This window comes from Poecilia mexicana, unplaced genomic scaffold, assembly GCF_051168715.1.
Source record: "Poecilia mexicana isolate PSO_F unplaced genomic scaffold, ASM5116871v1 scaffold_11, whole genome shotgun sequence".
NCBI lineage: Eukaryota > Metazoa > Chordata > Actinopteri > Cyprinodontiformes > Poeciliidae > Poecilia > Poecilia mexicana.
Window position 1 is genome coordinate 8,736,432 of NW_028263380.1, and position 18,805 is coordinate 8,755,236.

At 40.4% G+C, this 18,805-nt stretch overlaps 1 protein-coding gene across 1 annotated transcript in view; it reads right to left on the minus strand.

Annotated features, from left to right (window-relative positions):
• The window catches only part of adgrb2 (adhesion G protein-coupled receptor B2), a 178,920-nt gene that overhangs the window by 63,046 nt on the left and 97,069 nt on the right, over positions 1-18,805 (minus strand). The window contains exon 16 of the mRNA XM_088010131.1: positions 3,332-3,458. Within this exon, the coding sequence (XP_087866257.1) occupies positions 3,332-3,458 (127 nt within the window). The remainder of the gene's footprint in view (positions 1-3,331; positions 3,459-18,805) is intronic.

The following is an 18,805-nucleotide window of genomic DNA, read 5'->3' on the forward strand; positions in this document are numbered from 1 at the left end:
TGTCTTTCAAAAAAAGACTGAATACCTGCATTGTTCATTTTTAGGTAAAACGAGAGAGAAAAAAGAGAAAAACGATAAATCAAGCAAATGAAAATGATTGAGTCTCTTTTAATTTATCACGCGATTAATTGACTTATTGTTCATTGGCCTAGAGGCAAAAGTGTAAGGCACAACAGCACAGGCATTACCTTCACAAAAAAAGAAGGATTCACTACTGACTATTGAGCTAATTATTGCTGCATTATGCTTCCAGTCAGTTGCAAACTCTGCATGTCTTCCGTTTGGCTGAATCTTGGTAAAGTACCATGCTGTTTGGAGGGACATAAAGCTTTCATTGAGCAAACAGCGGCCGGCCGGGGCCGATAACAGTAAAAGTGTTGGTCAACTGCCTAAAAAGCAAGGTGATGTATTTTGAAAAATTAAACAGTCTAAGCACATTGCCAAAGAGTCCTATACAGAAGCACTGCACCGAGCTGAAAAGGTCACACGGGGGGCGGTTTGAGAGGGTGGGGGTGGATTGATGTACACATAAATGCAGAGCTCTTCATCTGGACAACAGTGGCTGGCGGTGCAGAACCACCGTGTGCAACCAGCATGCAATTTCTCTTTTATTTGTGTCTGTTAGCTATCTGCTACCTAAAATCTGACTACTCTCCTGGCGTGCTGAAGAGTTCCTCCACCCAAATTCTCTCTTTTTGACACAATCACTTCCTATCCCTGAGACGCACAGAATTACCCTCCAGTGCTTACAAAGCATCTGCCTTGCTGGCTCATTTTATTTATTTTTTTATTCTTTCCATTCTTTTTGAAACTTTAAAAAGAGAAAAATCTGCACACACTGAGAAAAGCCCCTCATATGCCCATTTTTATCTGCCTGCACCATTTTTTTTTTGTTCTTTTTTTACTCAGTCGCTGTAGGATTTATAAAGGAAATGTCAGCCACAAGTTAAATGAAGCATTTTTGAAACAAGAAAATACATGAGCTAGTACTGGCATCAATTCACACCGTGGTTCTGAAGCTTAAAGCTATGGCTGTCTAAATCGAATGACTTATCATTCCTACTGCTTGAAGGAAATGCTAGAGAAAGTGTCAGTGTTTTCAGTTTGCAGTTGTACAGGCCTGACCCTCCTGCACCCGACGATGGGAATGTAGCAGTTCAGGCAGGCAAGGCGGCACAATGCCATTAAGTGCTTTAAATATATATATTTAAAATGCATCCTAAAGTACACGGACAGTAAGTGCAGGGAGGCAAAAGAACAAGAAATGTGGTCAAACCTTTGAGCAGCTAAAAAAACGTGCAGTAGCAGTCTGCAAACCTCGGAAGCTGAGAGATGCAGGAACCACTGATTCCTTTATAAAGTGTGTTGCAGTAATCCGGGCTGAGTAGCAACAAAGGCGTGGATTACAGCTCAGAAATGCTGCTGTGAAAGAACTGGCTTTATTTTCGCCAGTTCCCTTAAATGAAAAAAGAAAAAAAAAAAGCTGGACTCGACAGCTGCTCCGATGTGATTTTTTTTTTTTTTTTACTTTAGACCAGCATCCACTTTGACATATGGGTTTGTTTCTGGTCTGACACATTGGGCCAGGGCACCAACATCCACATAGGGGGTCTCAGTAGAGCTTCCAAACACCATCAGATCACTCTTTTTTTTTTTCATTGAATTCGAAGAAGTTCACATCCATCCAAAGCTGCAGACATGAAAACGGATCATTCCTATGGTCCACTGTGTCAAAAGCAGCTACAGGGCAAAAGGACAACTCAATCACTGGAGTCAGTTGCTAAAAACATGTCATTTGAAACTTTCAAATAAACTGATTCTGTACTTTATAAAGATTTAATTCATCCAAGATCCGAAAATAATTAACTTGATCTATGCTAAACCCAAAGCTGTGAAGAAAGCTTGAGACTGACAAAATGTATTGATGGCATAAATACATTGATCCTGTTTTATGTGCTTATCATACAAAACAATGTTAATATTATACATACGGCAAAAACTCACTGAAAACACTTTTATATTGCCCCCCACTCTTAAATTATATAGAATACACATACAATGTTTACAACAAAAATGTGATGTAAACAACACTTATTCAACAGTAAGACTGTGTATTGCTGCTGTTAGTTGTACAGTAGTGATATCACACTGCGTGTCGGTTGAACGTGACACTTTTTGTAAAATTGAAATCCAAGAGCTAGTGGATAATTGTCATGGTTACAATTCAGAGGGTACTCCAGCTGGTAGCCAACAAAGACAAAGCTGGACACTTGGAAATATATTTAGTCTAAAAAAGAAAAAAGAACAAAAAAGAAGAAGAAGAAAAAAAAAAAAGATGGACCGCCATGATGTGGAAGCTAAAAGTCAGTCCATCACTTATATTAAGGAAAATCAGTTTAAAAGTTTCGGCAAGCTACAAGGGACATTTCAGTTAAGCAGTAACCAGCAGTTAATTTAGAATAAAATAGAGCAAGAAGATCATGTTATGCATGTTGGCTTACCTTCCCACGCTTAAATAAGAACAGAAGAGGTGTGACATACATTCAAACAGCAAGTAAGAAGCAACAGATGACATCTAGGAGAACTAGGACGAGGCACCATGGGGGTAAAAGGTAGGAATTATAGGTAATTTTAAGATAACTGAGGCAACAGTATGCTGTGTGATACAGTTAAGGTGAACGTGGAGCTGTTGAGCATTCAAATGACCATTTCCACAGCAAAAAGGGAAAAAACGGAGTGTGCATTACCCCTAACAGCTTAAATAGCTTTCTTTAAGCATTTCAAGTACAATCTCCAGCCACTTAGAATATTAATAGAAACACAGGTGCAAGTGCTGCAGGCAAAAATCACATCCTGATACATGGAAATGTCTTGATGTCTTTTTGTTTGACGCCTCTCCTCTCTCTCATCACAGGGGAATAACTCACCAAAGAGCAACTTGACCTTTATTAAGTTTGCACCCCCCAAAAAAGAAAAAAAAGCAGTATAATGTGCCAGAATGGCAGCGTCACCACACGTGACAAGTACAGACATAATGGTGAAAATGGTACCACGTGCAGGAGTATGAAAAAAAAAATAAAAACAAAAAATCCAAGACAAACAGCACGGTTCAAACTGCGCCAGCTCTCTTGCCAGAAGACAGTGACATTGCATCAAAACCTAAAAGTCATTTTCGTAGCACTCTGCCATATGCCTGTGAGAAAACCTGTCTTGTCGGAAAATCTGCTAAATCTCTAGCACCAAAAACTTGATATGACCCCTGGTAACGGTGGCCTTATTAGCCTCATTCAAAGTCCCGCAGAGTGCATCGGGCTATGGACCGGCGACTTACCGGGTCTTTAGCTTGCTGCGCTAACACGGCGTAGGTGGATATCCTGCTGCAGAGGCATTTGGTGTGGACAGTGTTTGATGCTAGCGTTTGGCAGCCTTCTGTGCCCCAGTTTTCTGTGCCAGCTTCCCTGGAGGTAGAAAGCAGGGAGGGGTTTGGGGCGGAGGGGGTGGTGGGGTTGGGTGGGATATCATATAGGAAAGAGACAGTGACAATGAGACAATCGTGAAACTGGAACATGACACAGTGTGTGTGTTTCAGTGGTGAAAGTTTCAGTCGGCCGACACTCTTCATCATGTAGGTCCTCAAATTCATTAATTTTACACAGCACCATTTAGTGATTGGCCCATTTACAACGACACTTCCATTCTCTCTGTTCGCATTGAATGCATAAGGAATTCTGTTTTTTTTTTTTGCTCTTGGCTGCTTTTACACTTCCTTTTACATCTTTGTTCATCCTTTTCTTCTTTTCATTTCATACCTTAAGGTACACAGTAAACTGAATGGATCTGAAATTGAATTGAGGCCTTGAGGAGAAATATGTTACTTTATCAGCTACATGTTGATAAAAAAAAAAAAAAAAAACTATGCACTGAGGTCAGATGGCACTAAACGGTCAATTGCTTTGACACACAGACACACTGAGGCGAGCACACAGAAACTCCCTTAATAGAGCCTTGTACATTTGATAGCTTTGCTTATCTTCTTTTTATTTTCTCTACATCACCATTTTTACTTCGTTGTAAATGTTCCTCACAGTAGGCAAAATGTAGAGTTTGATCAATAAGGCCGTCACTGAACTAATTATCCTCAAAGTTCACATTTCACGCTGACCTTATATTCTCTGTTTCTACCCGTCAGGGAGAGTCGGAAACAAATCTTGAGGCAAAGACAAGATTGGGTCAATGGGTCCTATGTTCTTGTGTTACGGTAACATTTCCTCACAGCTTATTTTTCTTCTCATTAGCCTTTTTTGCAAGCTGAAGTAGATCAGACCTGTGACAGATGTTTGAGCACTAATCTAACCTGCTCGGGTTGCAGGCAAAAAAATCAATTTACAGTGCTTTGGGAAAATACTTTTACATCTTGAACTTTTTCACCTAATGTCAAGCTGCATCCGCAAACTTTATTGTACTTCGTTAGGATGTGACACAATACAATAAAGTTTAAGTTTGAAAAAAAAAGAAAAAAAAGAAAAAACAACTAAAGAAAAGTTTGATATACGTTAGCATCCAGCCTCATTTACTGTTATGCCCCAAACTAAAATCTAGAGATAGCAGTGGCGTTCAGAAGATGACTATTTTAGAAAATCCATCTTTGTGTGATTTAATCACGGTGTAAATACAGCCGTTCTTTGGAGGTTTTAGAAGTTGGTTATAAAACAATACTCCAAGTTTTGAATGTCGTACATGGCTTTATTCAATTCATCGTTTGAAAAGGTAAAAAAAAAAAAAAAAAAATCTAAACTAAAGATTTACCCAGACAAGCAGACGAGCACTTTAACAAACAGGATAGGCAATAAGGTAATTAATAAAGTGGCTTAGAGGCCCATAGTGACACTGGTGGGGGTGAGGAAATCTACAGCTCAGATGAGAGAATCCATCCACAGGAAAACCTTTAGTTGTGCACTGTTTAAGTATGGCCTTTATTGTGGCCAGACAAGAAAAAAGCCATACCAAGCTCCTTCTAAGGTTGCCACAAACTATGCAAATTTATGGGAGAAAGTGCATTGGTCAGACGAGGCTAGTATAAGTAATTTTGTGGCAACATACAAATTGCTATGCGTCACCCTGAACATACCATCCCATGGTGAAACATGGCAGTGTGACAATACTGTGGTTCGTCACGACTTTCAGAGCTGGTCAGAGTTGATTGATAAATAGATGGTGTTAAAAAACAATAAGATACAACAAGCTGCGTTTAGTCTGGAGTGGAGGTTAACACATTTAAAACCGTTGAGGCTTTGAAAGGAAGAAGATGCAGCACTGCAAATAAAATTAGCCAAAAAAATTAAGATGTTTAATTTAATCAGGATGTACAATTCATGAAACTTCATGTAAAATACATGAAAGACGAAGCTCGGCAAATGCTAAAAACACTTATTTAAAAAAGATTCCACTCATGCAAACTTAGTCTTCCCAGGGAAGAGTCCATCTCCAACCGGACGAAACACAAGGTTACACACCGTTTGTTTTTTTGTTTATTATCTTGCAAACAGGCGACACAATCTGACCGTGTAAAAACTGGGGGGTGATTACACCTAGCAAGCTATAGCTCATTAAAAACTAAAAAGAACTTACGCAACCGATGCTGCAATATCTTCTGATTTCAGTATGTGGGTGTTTCAAAAGGAAGCAGATATCTTAGGGAGGTGAAACAGAGTACAAGTCATGCTAGTGGAATTGTTTGATTTAATTTGTTAAAAGAATTTTCTTCTTCTTTTTACTGAAGAAAAAGAAGAATAAGAAGTGTAAGAAAACTCTGAGTGTAAGAAAACAACGCTTTCCCTTGTTTTGCCTCCATCATATCATGAAAAGGAGGAAGCACCAGTAAGAATGACACAAGCTGAAATGGTTCAGATCTGAAAGTGGGTAAACAGCTTTTCGTTCCCGCTTTAATCAGCAAAATACAGTTTGTGTTTGCTCGCTGTGTTGACTCTCTCTTTTTTTATTATTATTATTATTTATAAAGCAAAATAGCTGAAATCAAATCATTTTATGAACAGTATTGTGTATCCTGTTATTTTAGTGCAAATGTTTTAGAGGAGAATATAATCACCCCCTTCTGAGCTAGCAATAGTAATGAATCCCCACAGAATAAAATGGAGAGAAAATTGTTGTGTCACACCAGCCACACTTTTATTTAGCAAAATGGGTTTTTTTCTGGACATCGTTTAAACTTCAAGGGTCACAACTTTTAATAAAATATGAAGTTGCTGGAGCTCCTGCTGTATGGAATACTATACTCAATATATTAGAATATCATCAAATATCTATTTTAATTAAAGAACAGAGCTTAAAAATGAGTCTCATTATGCACTGCGTCTCTGAAAAACCTCAGACACACGGGGAAAAGACTGAAAGACGTTGAACGTTTAAAGGGAACAACGTTGCTCACTTTCCGAAAACTTGGCAGGATGTTGTTGCGTATGATACACTCAAACTTTGGTGAAAAATGTTCAGGGTCAGTTCAAGGAACTGTGACTGAAGATGGTGACCCAGTGTTATTCTTCTCACACTCGAGTATGAGTGAGAATCTATGTGACGCACCAGAACAAGTCCAGGCCCGCTGCCTGTACATCAATAAGTAACACCACAGGAGATTCTCAAGGGGAACTCAGATTCAAAATGTTCTTGTAATTTTTGAGAATTTTCTGTTTTGCCCAGTAAAGTGTATCAGTAAGTTTATGTATATATATATATATATATATATATATATATATATATATATATATATATATATATATATATATATATATATATATATATATATTGGTTGGGGCAAGTTACAACAGTGCAATTGAGCTATGCAGTGTGGGTCCCTAGGCAAGACCCTTGGAGCTATATAGCCTACCTCATACAATGAGAGACACTGATAAGCATGACATGCCGGCTCAGACGTCGCCCGGCCAAACAAGGTCTGCGTCAGGTGCTGGGGAACCAGAGCACCTTGATGAAAAATGGGCTACTGGAACAAGACGGAAATGGGCGAGAGACGAAAACATGGATCTGTTGGAATGCTACTACTCAAGTAACCCTAGTCAGAGGGGTTACATGCAAAGACTGAGGGTGGAATGGTTACTTCGACACCCACAGTCTACAATGACTGCCAAACAACTAGTAGCTCAGTGCTCCAACATCCGCAAACGGCAACTGCTATCACAACTTGAGATTGACGAGGTACAACACAAATGCTACGGCATAAGGGAGGAGCCCAAAGGTAAGGTCAGGGGGGAGTTAACTACTCCCCACCCCGAGACTGGGTATGCAGCCCCAGTAATGAACGAACTATCAAAGCTGAACGAGACAGCAACTGACCTGAGAGAGAGAATCGTGGCCCGAATGAACACCAGGCAACCCCGACGCCAATTACAACGGCTGAGTGAAGTACCATCAGAAAGTCTCATTGAAGATGTGAATGCAGCATTGAGAACAATCCCTACCAACACCATAACAGAAACCAATGAGCTGATATACAACTCAGCATCAGTGATCCTTGAAATGCTCGGCTATAAGAGCAACCATGAGACCCAATATCCATCATGGAAAAGACGGTTAGAGGCTAAGATCAAGATAACAAGGAGGGAAGTGAGCCAGCTGTCAGAGCTCCTAAGGGGTGCAATGAAAAGATCAGTACCCAAGAAGTACAGCCAGATGCCCATACCTGAAGCACTCGAAACTGCCAAACAAAGGCTCCAAGCCTTGGCCAGCCGCCTAAAGAGATACACAAGAGAGAATGAAGCCAGGAGGATCAACCGGCTCTTCTCCACCCAACCAGCTAAAGTGTACTCTCAATGGCAGGGTACTAACAACAGAGCAGACCCACCAAGGCTGGAGACTGAACAATACTGGAAAGGCATATGGGAAAGGGAGGCGTCCCACAACAGCAAGGCACAGTGGCTAACCTCTCTACGAGAGGACCACAGCAACCTCCCTGAACAAGCCCCGGTAACCATCACTGTGGCAGATGTCCAAGAAAGAGTCTCGGGTATGAAAAACTGGACAGCACCAGGGCCTGACATGATCCATGCCTACTGGCTAAAGAAACTCACTGCCCTCCATGAGCGACTGGCAGCTCAACTGAACCAGCTGCTACAGAATGGGACTCACCCTGAATGGTTAACTGAAGGGCGCACAATCCTGATCCAGAAGGATCCCTCAAAGGGTTCAGTCCCATCCAACTATCGGCCAATAACCTGTCTCTCTACAACATGGAAGCTCATGTCAGGCATCATAGCGGCTAAGATAAGCGGACACATGGATAAATACATGAGCACGGCACAGAAGGGCATCGGCATAAATAGTAGAGGAGCCAAACACCAACTCCTTGTAGACCACACAGTCGCCCGAGACTGCAAAACCCGACACACCAACCTGTGCACCGCTTGGATTGATTACAAGAAAGCCTATGACTCAATGCCACACACCTGGATCATTGAATGCTTAGAGATGTACAACATCAATAGGACTCTAAGAGCCTTCACTGCAAACTCGATGGGGCTGTGGAAAACCACCCTTGAAGCCAACTGCAAACCGCTTGCACAAGTGTCCATCAAATGTGGCATATACCAAGGAGATGCTCTGTCCCCACTGCTGTTCTGCATAGGCCTGAACCCCCTCAGCCAAATCATCAACAAGACTGGCTACGGATACCGACTTAAGAATGGGGCCACAATCAGTCACCTCCTATACATGGATGACATCAAGTTGTACGCCAAGAGCGAGCGAGACATCGACTCACTGATCCACACCACCAGGATCTACAGCACTGACATTGGGATGTCATTCGGACTAGAGAAGTGTGGCCGGATGGTTACAAAGAGAGGGAAGGTCGTCCGCACAGAAGGGGTCTCACTCCCAGAGGGAACGATAGCAGACATAGAGCACAGCTACAAGTACCTGGGAATACCACAAGCAAATGGCAACCTCGATGAGGTCACAAGGAAAGGAGCCACGGCCAAATACCTCCAACGAATAAGGCAAGTCCTGAGAAGCCAGCTCAATGGCAAGAACAAGATCCGTGCAATAAACAGCTATGCCTTACCAGTAATCAGATACCCTGCCGGAATAATTAGCTGGCCAATGGAAGAGATGAAGGCCACGGATGTTAAGACTCGGAAGCTACTAACCATGCATGGAGGGTTCCACCCCAAATCCAGCACCCTGAGACTGTACACGAGCCGTAAGGAAGGAGGCAGAGGACTAGTGAGTGTGAGAGCCACTGTCCAGGATGAAACATCTAAGATCCATAAATACATCAAGGACAAAGCCTCAACGGACGATGTGCTCAGCGAATGTCTCAGGCAATGGGGAACAGAGGACGAGGTGCTGGAGGAACCATCATGGGAAGACAAGCCCCTACATGGGATGTACCACCGACAAATAACTGAAGTGGCTGATATCAGGAAATCCTACCAATGGCTGGAGAAAGCTGGACTCAAGGACAGCACGGAGGCCCTCATCCTGGCCGCCCAGGAACAGGCCCTAAACACCAGAGCAATAGAAGCTCAGATCTACCACACCAGACAAGACCCAAGGTGTAGGTTGTGCAAGGAGGCCTCTGAGACAGTCCAGCACATAACAGCAGGGTGCAAGATGCTGGCAGGGAAAGCGTACATGGAACGACATAACCAAGTGGCGGGCATAGTGTACAGGAACATCTGTGCAGAATATGGACTGGAAGCCCCGAGGTCAAAATGGGGGACACCCCCAAAGGTGGTGGAGAATGACCGAGCTAAGATCCTGTGGGACTTCCAGATCCAGACAGACAAGATGGTAATGTCGAACCAACCGGACATTGTGGTGGTGGATAAAGAACAGAGGAAAGCCGTTGTGGTGGATGTAGCAATACCAAGTGACCACAACATCAGGAAAAAGGAGCATGAGAAACTGGAGAAATACCAGGGCCTCAGAGAGGAACTGGAGAAGGCCTGGAAGGTGAAGACCACAGTGGTGCCTGTGGTCATCGGGGCCCTCGGGGCAGTCACCCCCAAACTGGAGCAGTGGCTCAAACAGATCCCAGGAACAACATCAGACATCTCAGTCCAGAAATGTGCAGTTCTAGGCACAGCCAAGATACTGCGCAGAACCCTCAAGCTCCCAGGCCTCTGGTAGAGGACCCGAGCTCAGAGGATGAAAGAGACCACCCACGGAGGGTGAGAGGGGAATTTTTTTTATATATATATATATATGTAAATAAATAAATATATATAAATAAATTAGGTCAACAAGTTGATTGAACCATCTATTGGCAATGCTACAATCAAACTCATCCTGTACTTCTTTCCAGGATTTAGCATTTATAGAAATCATGTTTTTGACATTAGGTAATGAGCATCAAGTATTAAACCTTTGAACGTAGTGCTACTCCTACTTGATTAGAATTTTTTGGTATCATGTCCATATAATTATGAGAGGCTTTGTTTTTTCTCTTGGTAAAATTAATTTGGAGAAGCCTATTAATAAAATCAGAAAAAGCTTAAAGTCTGCAAAACTTTTTCACATTAATTTAAATAATTATTTTAGATTAGCAGACTGTAATAAATCTCTTCAAAGTTAATCATTCTCGAACCATGACAGGCTGAAGATGGTATTTTATGTTACTTTGAAGTTTTTCATTTCTTGAAAGGAACAACGCAACATTTTTTTTTTTTTTCTGTCAACAACAGTAAAATAATTTTGATGATTCCGTTCCTCTCCCTCCCAGCTACGACAAAGAGTCCCACACACCCAGCTCGGCCGTGCAGGCTCCTTTGGAGAACCGGGTGACATAGTGGAGGAGAAAAACGGTGTGATGCAAGTGAGCAAGCATCAGTCCGTGGTCGTCTCTGTTTCCCTTTCCCGTCCCGACACTTGATGCCTTACTGTTCAAACACAGGCGCCTGCCAAACTTCAGATCAAAGCCCAAAAGAACGGACGACTGAAGGTAAGGCACAACAGAGGACAGTTTTTCTGGAGAAAATTTGTTACGCATTTGTATTAAAATGCTCAGCACATTTTTTAGTGAAACATGTCATGATGATTCTTTTGGTGACCCCTCTGGCCATTTGCTGCTCTACAACCCCTGGCAAAAAGTATGGAATCACCAGTGTTGGATGAGCAGTCATTCAGACATTTCATGCTGTAAAACAAACTCGGATCAAAAACATGACACAATATTAAGGTCGTTCCAAAGTGCAACTTGTTGGCTTTCAGGAACACTCAAAGAAATGAAGAGAAAACATTGTGGAAGTCAGTGAATGATACTTTTATTGACCAAACACAGGGAAATAAATATGGAATCACTCAATTCTGAGGAAAAAAGTATGGAATCATGAAAAACACATAAACAAAAGACCATTCAAAATACATCACTAGTATTTAGTTGCACCATCTTTGGCTTTTATAACAGCTTTTAGTCTCTGAGGCATGGACTTGATGAGGGACAAACAGTATTTGGTGCCTACTCTCTTTGATAGCAGTTGCCAGATCAGCTTTGCAGGTTGGAGCCTTCTTGTGGAACATTTTTTTCAATCTCCACCACAGGTTTTCTATTGGGTTGAGATCTGGACTATTTGCAGGCCATGACATCGACTGAATGTGTCTTTCTTCAAGGAATGCCTTCACTGTTTTTGCCCTATGGCACGATGCATTGTCATCTTGGAAAATTATTTCATCATCACCAAACATCTGTTCAATTGAAGGGATGAGAAAACTGTCCAAAATGTCAATGTAAACTTGTGCATTGATAGAAGAATTAACCACAGTCATCTCCCCAGTGCCTTTGCCTGACATGCAGCCCCATATCATCAAGGACTGTGGAAATTTGGTTGTTTTCTTCAGGCAGGCCTCTTCATAAATCTCACTGGAACGGCACCAAACAAAAGTTCCAGCATCATCACCTTGTCCAATGCAGATTCTTGACTCATCACTGAAGACAACTTTCATCCAGTCATCCACAGTCCATGATTGCCTCTCCTTAGCCCATCGGAATCTTGTTCTTTTATGGTTAGGTGTCAATGCTGGTTTTCATTTAGCTTTCCTGTATTGAAATCCCACCTCCTTTAGGCGATTTCTTACGGTTCGGTCACATACATTGACTCCAGCTTCCTCCCATTTATGCTTCATCTGTTTAGTTGTACTTTTTTGGTTTTCAAGACAAATGACCTTTAGTTGTTTGTCTTGACGCTTTAATGTCTTTCTTGGTCTACCAGTACGCTTGGCTTTAACAACCATTCCATGCTGTTTGTGTTTGGACCATATCTTGGATACAGCTGACTGTGAACAGCCCACATCTTTAGCAACCATGCGTGAAGGGTTACCTTCTTCAAGAAGTTTCATAATCCTCTCTTTTGTTTCAAGGGACATTTCTCTTGTTGGAGTCATGGTTCTCGCCACTCCACTTCGTCCAGCAGCCCTCCAAGGTGTCATGACTGCAGGTGTTTTGAACTGCACACTAACGGGCACATCTAATCTGGGGCAGGTGTCCATTTAGGGAAAGGAAATAGACTGGGTGTGTCCTTTTTTCTACCTCCAATTTGAGTGATTCCATACTTTTTTCCTCAGAATTGAGTGATTCCATATTTATTTCCCTGTGTTTGGTCAATAAAAGTATCATTCACTGACTTCCACAATGTTTTCTCTTCATTTCTTTGAGTGTTCCTGAAAGCCAACAAGTTGCACTTTGGAATGACCTTAATATTGTATCATGTTTTTGATCCGAGTTTGTTTTACAGCATGAAATGTCTGAATGACTGCTCATCCAACACTGGTGATTCCATACTTTTTGCCAGGGGTTGTATGCGCCGCGCATCATGTGCGTGGGTGGAGCTTCGGCACCGTTACTCCCAAAGGGATCCTGATATGACGGATTTCCCACAGACATAACGCACACACCGGTCCACGCGGTTGGCACACAAATTACAATGTCGATAATGAGATCTGAGCACAGTGCACTTCAAAGAGCCGAGGTTTGAAACCCCAGTCGCAGCAGCAGTGACAGTTTGACAGATTGCAACATGGTGTGTGGTGGTGTATGTGTCATTGTGTTTGTCAGAGAAAATGTACGAGAGAGACAAACAGAGTGAAAAGATTCATTTGTGAATCTTTTCACTCCTTCCCTGCCTGCCGTTTGGCCTGCTGCGCGTTCAGATCACCGTCTGGTGTTGGCAGGGAGTTTTCCAGCAGCTCCCTTCAGACGACAACACCTCACATGTGTAAGAAATAAATCCCCTCTTTGTTTCAGAAGATTCAAACTCGTCTTCTTTAGTCTAATCAGATTGGTCGCTCTGGTGCCCGTCGGTAACATTACGGCTTGGAATTTAGCCAAGCGTCATGTCGTCCGCAAACCTGATTAATCTTTGTTCTTACGGAGACCTGCGCAACATCGGCTTTCGCTTCGAGACCCGGTGACTCTGAGGATTACGACCTGGGCTTAGCTAATGGGGAAAGATTAAAATACACATTTGTTTCTTCCATTTGTGACAACTGAACTAAAACCCTGGAATTCTCCATGTGTATGAATGGATTCCTGTGAGTAAATGGTTATATTTCTCTATGAAGTGGCAGCATAGTCAGTAATTTGTCCCTCACCTATTGACTGAGGGAGTTAAATACAGACAATTATTAAAGCCTATAGGTATTAGACATATACTAAATGTGTATTTTACAAGCTCTTGAGCTCAAAAAGTGACAGTCACATAATATATTAATTCATCAAGCCTTTATATCTGGCAATTTGGCTGATGAAACAAGGTAATGATGTTTTTTTTTATTTTTGATGTGAGAGAAGTTGCAAGGTCTTGCTGAAAAACGAAGAGGAGAGAATGAAGTGCAATGAAAAGCCCTGCAATGACGACTGTGACGACTTCGGACTCGATAAGACACATGGGACCATCACCAGCAAATAACGTGACACCCCGAATAATCAGTGACCGTGGCAACCTCACACTGAAACTCAAACATCTTAGATTCTGTGCCACTGCAATTTTTGTCTGGACCTTGATTTTCAAAATGAAATGCTAAATTTATTTCTACGCGAAATGAAGACTCTGAACAACTGAGAAATATGTCAGACTATTTTCTCCTCAGCCCATTCGTGGCTTGCAAGTCACAATCCTCTCAAGGTTTGGCCTGTGTTTCTTGTGCATGTTTTTCAACCGCGCAGCTTTTTTTTCCAATCAACTTCCCATTAACACAGTTCCCTGTGAGAGCTGAGACTTTTTTTTTTTTTTTTAGAAATGGCTTTTTTTGGCTTTAGGACTTTGTGCAGCGTATGAATGGCAAGTATTTTTCTTCATTTTTATAATAAAAATAATGCTGCATTATCCTGAAATATTTTTCGAGAGACTCATTTTGAAGTTAATGATACACCATATGTTAAAAATAAAACCATATAAAATGTTCCTTTTTGAATTAAATTACAGGAATAAATTATCTTTCTGATAATATTCTTATTTACTTATTTTTAAGATCAATCTGCAGTGTTTCAGTTTGTTAACTACCAAAGCTAAACAAAAATAATTAAAGAAACAAGGTATAACACATCTGACAGTGACAAGCAAAAACACACACATATCAATTCTGATGTATGTTAAAGTTTTCAGTCAATAGAAAAATGTGCATATGGAAAAGATTCATTGTCTCCTAATTGTTTGCAGAATGTTGGGGTGGCTTTTCAAAAAACAAAACAAAACAAAAAAACCAAACAGGAAATATACCTCCTAAGCAACAGCACAAAGTGACCTTTTGTCTGCTGAGAATGAATTGGCACGACGTCCATACCGAAAGGGCAGTGCCATGAAAGCCAATTCCCTCCTATCAAAGTAGAATGAAAAGTGAAAGCTAAACATGATTTGAATGTCTAAAATACTTAAAAGTTCTTAATGCAAGGATTTAAACTGAAAAGTCACCTCTGCATCTCTCTCACACATACAAACTTCAGCAGTGATGTCACTTCAGAGGTTTGTCAAAGGCAACCTTTCACAGTCATCTATAAAGCTGACTTAAGTTCATAGTTGGCATTTTTATCACATTTGAATGAGAAAATATTTGATCTTATTTTAAACAGTGCCAAGACATGAAGGTGAGGATTTGAAAGAAATGGCAAATGGCTTTTTTGTTGTTGTTTTTTTGGTGACTTTCACCAGAATTGAGATATACTGGAGCATATTTGTCCAATAACAAAAGCAAGCACAGTTTCACATTGAGCACATCTTTAAAGCTGAAAATCATCATCAGTTCCAGATTAAATGTCAGTGATTTGTCACACCTGTACCGCGTCTTATTTGTTATCTCCAACCAGATACTGTCTTTAGTTTTAAAGTGTGTCAAATTGCCATTATGTAAATCTGGAAAGCTTTTCGATGTTGGCAGAGCAAAAACAAAAATAAGTTCCTGTCAAGTCTGGCAAAGGATGAAAAAAAGTTTGAAAAGTTTTTATTGTATTCTTCAATTATAAGAAATTACAGTTTCTGTAATTTTGTCTGGTACAGGTTAAAAAAAAGAAAGAACATTAAAAAGAATAATTTGTACTGTTGTACAGTGCATCAACCAGAAAGTATTCAAATCACTTCACTTTTTCCACATCTTGTCATGTTTTAACCTTACTCCAAATTGTATTAAATTAATCACTTTCCTTGTGATTCTAGACACAAACACTTCATTACAACAATTTGGAAATGACTTTGAGTGTTTTGCAAATTTGTTAAAAATAGAAAACAAAGAAATCGCATTTGCACAATTACCCACAGCATTTGTTTAATACTTTGTTGATCCACCCTTGGCTTCATTTGCACCCACAAGTCTTTTTTTTTAAATGAACCGTTGCCCAGTCTGAGGTCAAGAGTACTCTGGAGCAGATTTTCAGTCAGAATGTCTCCTGTATTCATATTTCCCAATATCTTATTTCCTGCATCCCAATAGATAGATACTGCCTCAGTCAGCATCATCATCACTGTTGGGATGATGGAGTTTTTGCAAACAAGACGCCTGACGTCTTTGTCTCATCAGACCAGAGTCCTTTAGGAGGCTTTTTGGTAAACTGATCGGCTGGTTGACGGTCAAGCCTCAAATAAAAACATATTCGCAGGTCAACAGAGTCAGTCTGGTTCATCTCAGTTTTAGTCAGTGATGATGGTTATACAAATTACTCTTAGTGTGTTTTGATATATACATGTATTCATACTCCAAAGAGTTTGCAAGTAAGAAGGAAGGTTGAAGTGGCTGGTTGAGCATTCTGACTTCAAAATACAACTTGAAATATCACTTGAAAGTGCATTCACTATGTCTAATGTTCTAGGTCTTACAAAATAGGTCCAAGACTTTTTTTCTTTTTTTTTTTTTTTTGCTTCTGGCCAGAAGTCCAAGCGCAAGAAAAAAACATAAACGAAAAACAGGAAATGAAAAACAGCAGGCAATGCCTTAAAGAAAGCAGCTGAGGATGACAGACGAATTTTATGCCTAGTTGGAAGTCAGAATGGAAATTAAAGGCAGTTTGTTAGAATTACAAAAAAATTACTAATTTATTTCCACTCACGCAAAAGCCTTCAGATGTCAGTGCGACCAGGTTTAATATTCAATACACAATCCTATGAGTGACATGGAGAGCACTGCAATATATTTTGTCTAAGCTGATGTTTTCATGGCATTCCTTTTTTTTCCCTTTTTATCAAACAGGGTGATTCACAGTGGAAGCACCAGCTTTGAAGAGTCATGAACAGGACAAGAGGGAAGGATGGAAGGAAGGTGAAAGATTTAAGGTATTATGGAAGAAAATGGCCTCAATAAGAAAATAATACAATAAATTAGGCGTTGGAGCTTAATCAGAACACATTTTCCATAAGTGGATTTTACCACACCATTTTGAAAATAAATGAACTAATACTCCTTAACCTTACTCACGTTTTGTCATGTTACAGTCACAAACTTCATAGTATTTTATTGGAATTTCATCCATTGTGACGTGAAAATGAAGGTTTTCAAACATTTTTTACAATTACATTATGTAAAGTACAAAACTCAACTGTGTTTGGCTTTCTATGTTTGGGCATACCTATGTGAAATCGAGTTCCACCAATGAATAGGTCGGCTTTTAAACAATCCAACCTTGACGGAAGACTTGCAACAAGAAAGTCATAAGAAGGCATATTTGTAATTGTTCCATTTTTTATGAGAACAAAATTAAGCTTCTGGCCAACATGGGTATGTGTGGCTGAAAACGTACTCTGTACATGTCCGGTAGTACATTTCACAGAGTAAAGCATTACGCTGGCAGCACCATGATTTTTTTTACATAACGGCAAGGAGTTGGTGGGAAAATACATGAAGCTAAATACAGGATACTTCTGGAAGAAAACTAAAGCATAACTGCTAGAATAACTGTCAGAATGGTTCAGTTAAAGTCAATGTCTAAATCCAATGAATGATCTGTGGTATGACTTGCAAATTGTTGTTTGGAAACCCACCGACTAATCTGGCTGAGATTGAGCTATTTTGCAAAGAAAACTCACCGAAGTTTAAGCTGAGTAAAGTTGGCAGAGACACACACCAAATACGTGCAGATGTACTTGCAGTAAAACGTAGAGGCACTTACTAGAAATCCATAAAAAACATTTCTAAAACTGTAAAAATGGGTAAAAATGAAAACTGTGTATTGTTTTCCTTCCACTTTTCAATTATGCACCACTTTGACTTGGTCTATCAATTAAAACGTCCCCAAAAACACTTTGCAGGCAGCGTATTGCTCAAGTTAAATAACTGACATTTGGGATTTACCCCTTAGGCCTGCTACGGTAAGGTTTGGGTCATTCCACAGCATTTCATTTTAGCATAAATAAGCCTTAAAATTGAGCTTAAGTGAGAGGTTACACATTTTTAGGGTGCCTATCTCTTATGTTCCCTTACTTTTTTTTTTCTTGATAACAAGCAGAGCCGGGGGATTGCATATAAAATTAAAGTAAAAGGCTGACCCAGTTCCTTTCGGCTGCTTGTGCTCGCCATCACATCTCTCCCTATAATTAAACTGACAAAAGAATGTGTTCAAATTGATCCCCAATTTAGAGAAGGGTTTTAACTGGGTCTTTAAGTTAAGGTTCTCAAACAGATTAGCTCACAGTCACAGAACGGAAGAAATGAAAATTTATTTTGTGATTATCTGCATGCCGTTTAAAGAACAATTAGGGGGTCATTTTGTTTGCAAAGATTCTCCAAACGTGGCAAATGCAACATCATTAATGTTCAATCTGGATTAAGGGTTTTCCATGTTTTTACTTGTAAGACAAAGAAAAAAATGAATCTATTTGTTCATTCCTTTTTTAAAACATCCAAGATTATACATGTGAACCAGCATATCATGACTCCTTGAAAATTTTAACGATCAGCTCTAAGTGTCTGCCGGAACAGACAAACGCTTTTCTATAAAATATTTCTTCGAGCTCACAGAAGCCTTGTTGGCGAAGACATTTTATCTATGACTACCAAAGAGCTGAACTGCACATTCACCAGAGGCAATACATATTCAGCCCATTTTTACTCTCAAGATAGCAAGGAAGCATTGAAGCAAATCTTCATATGACAAATCGTTTGTACTTACTCAACCTTTTGTGCCACCTATTACACAGGCGCCAATGTCCATTTTCTTACTTGAGCATTTTATTCCAGTGTATGGATATGTGTCCTAACGTATAAATGTATCTGACCCAAATATCTGCTGTGTAGGAACTAAGCTTCCCGGTCTTCCACTGTCCAGAACAGATCTCGCAACCGGAGGAACATGTTGCAA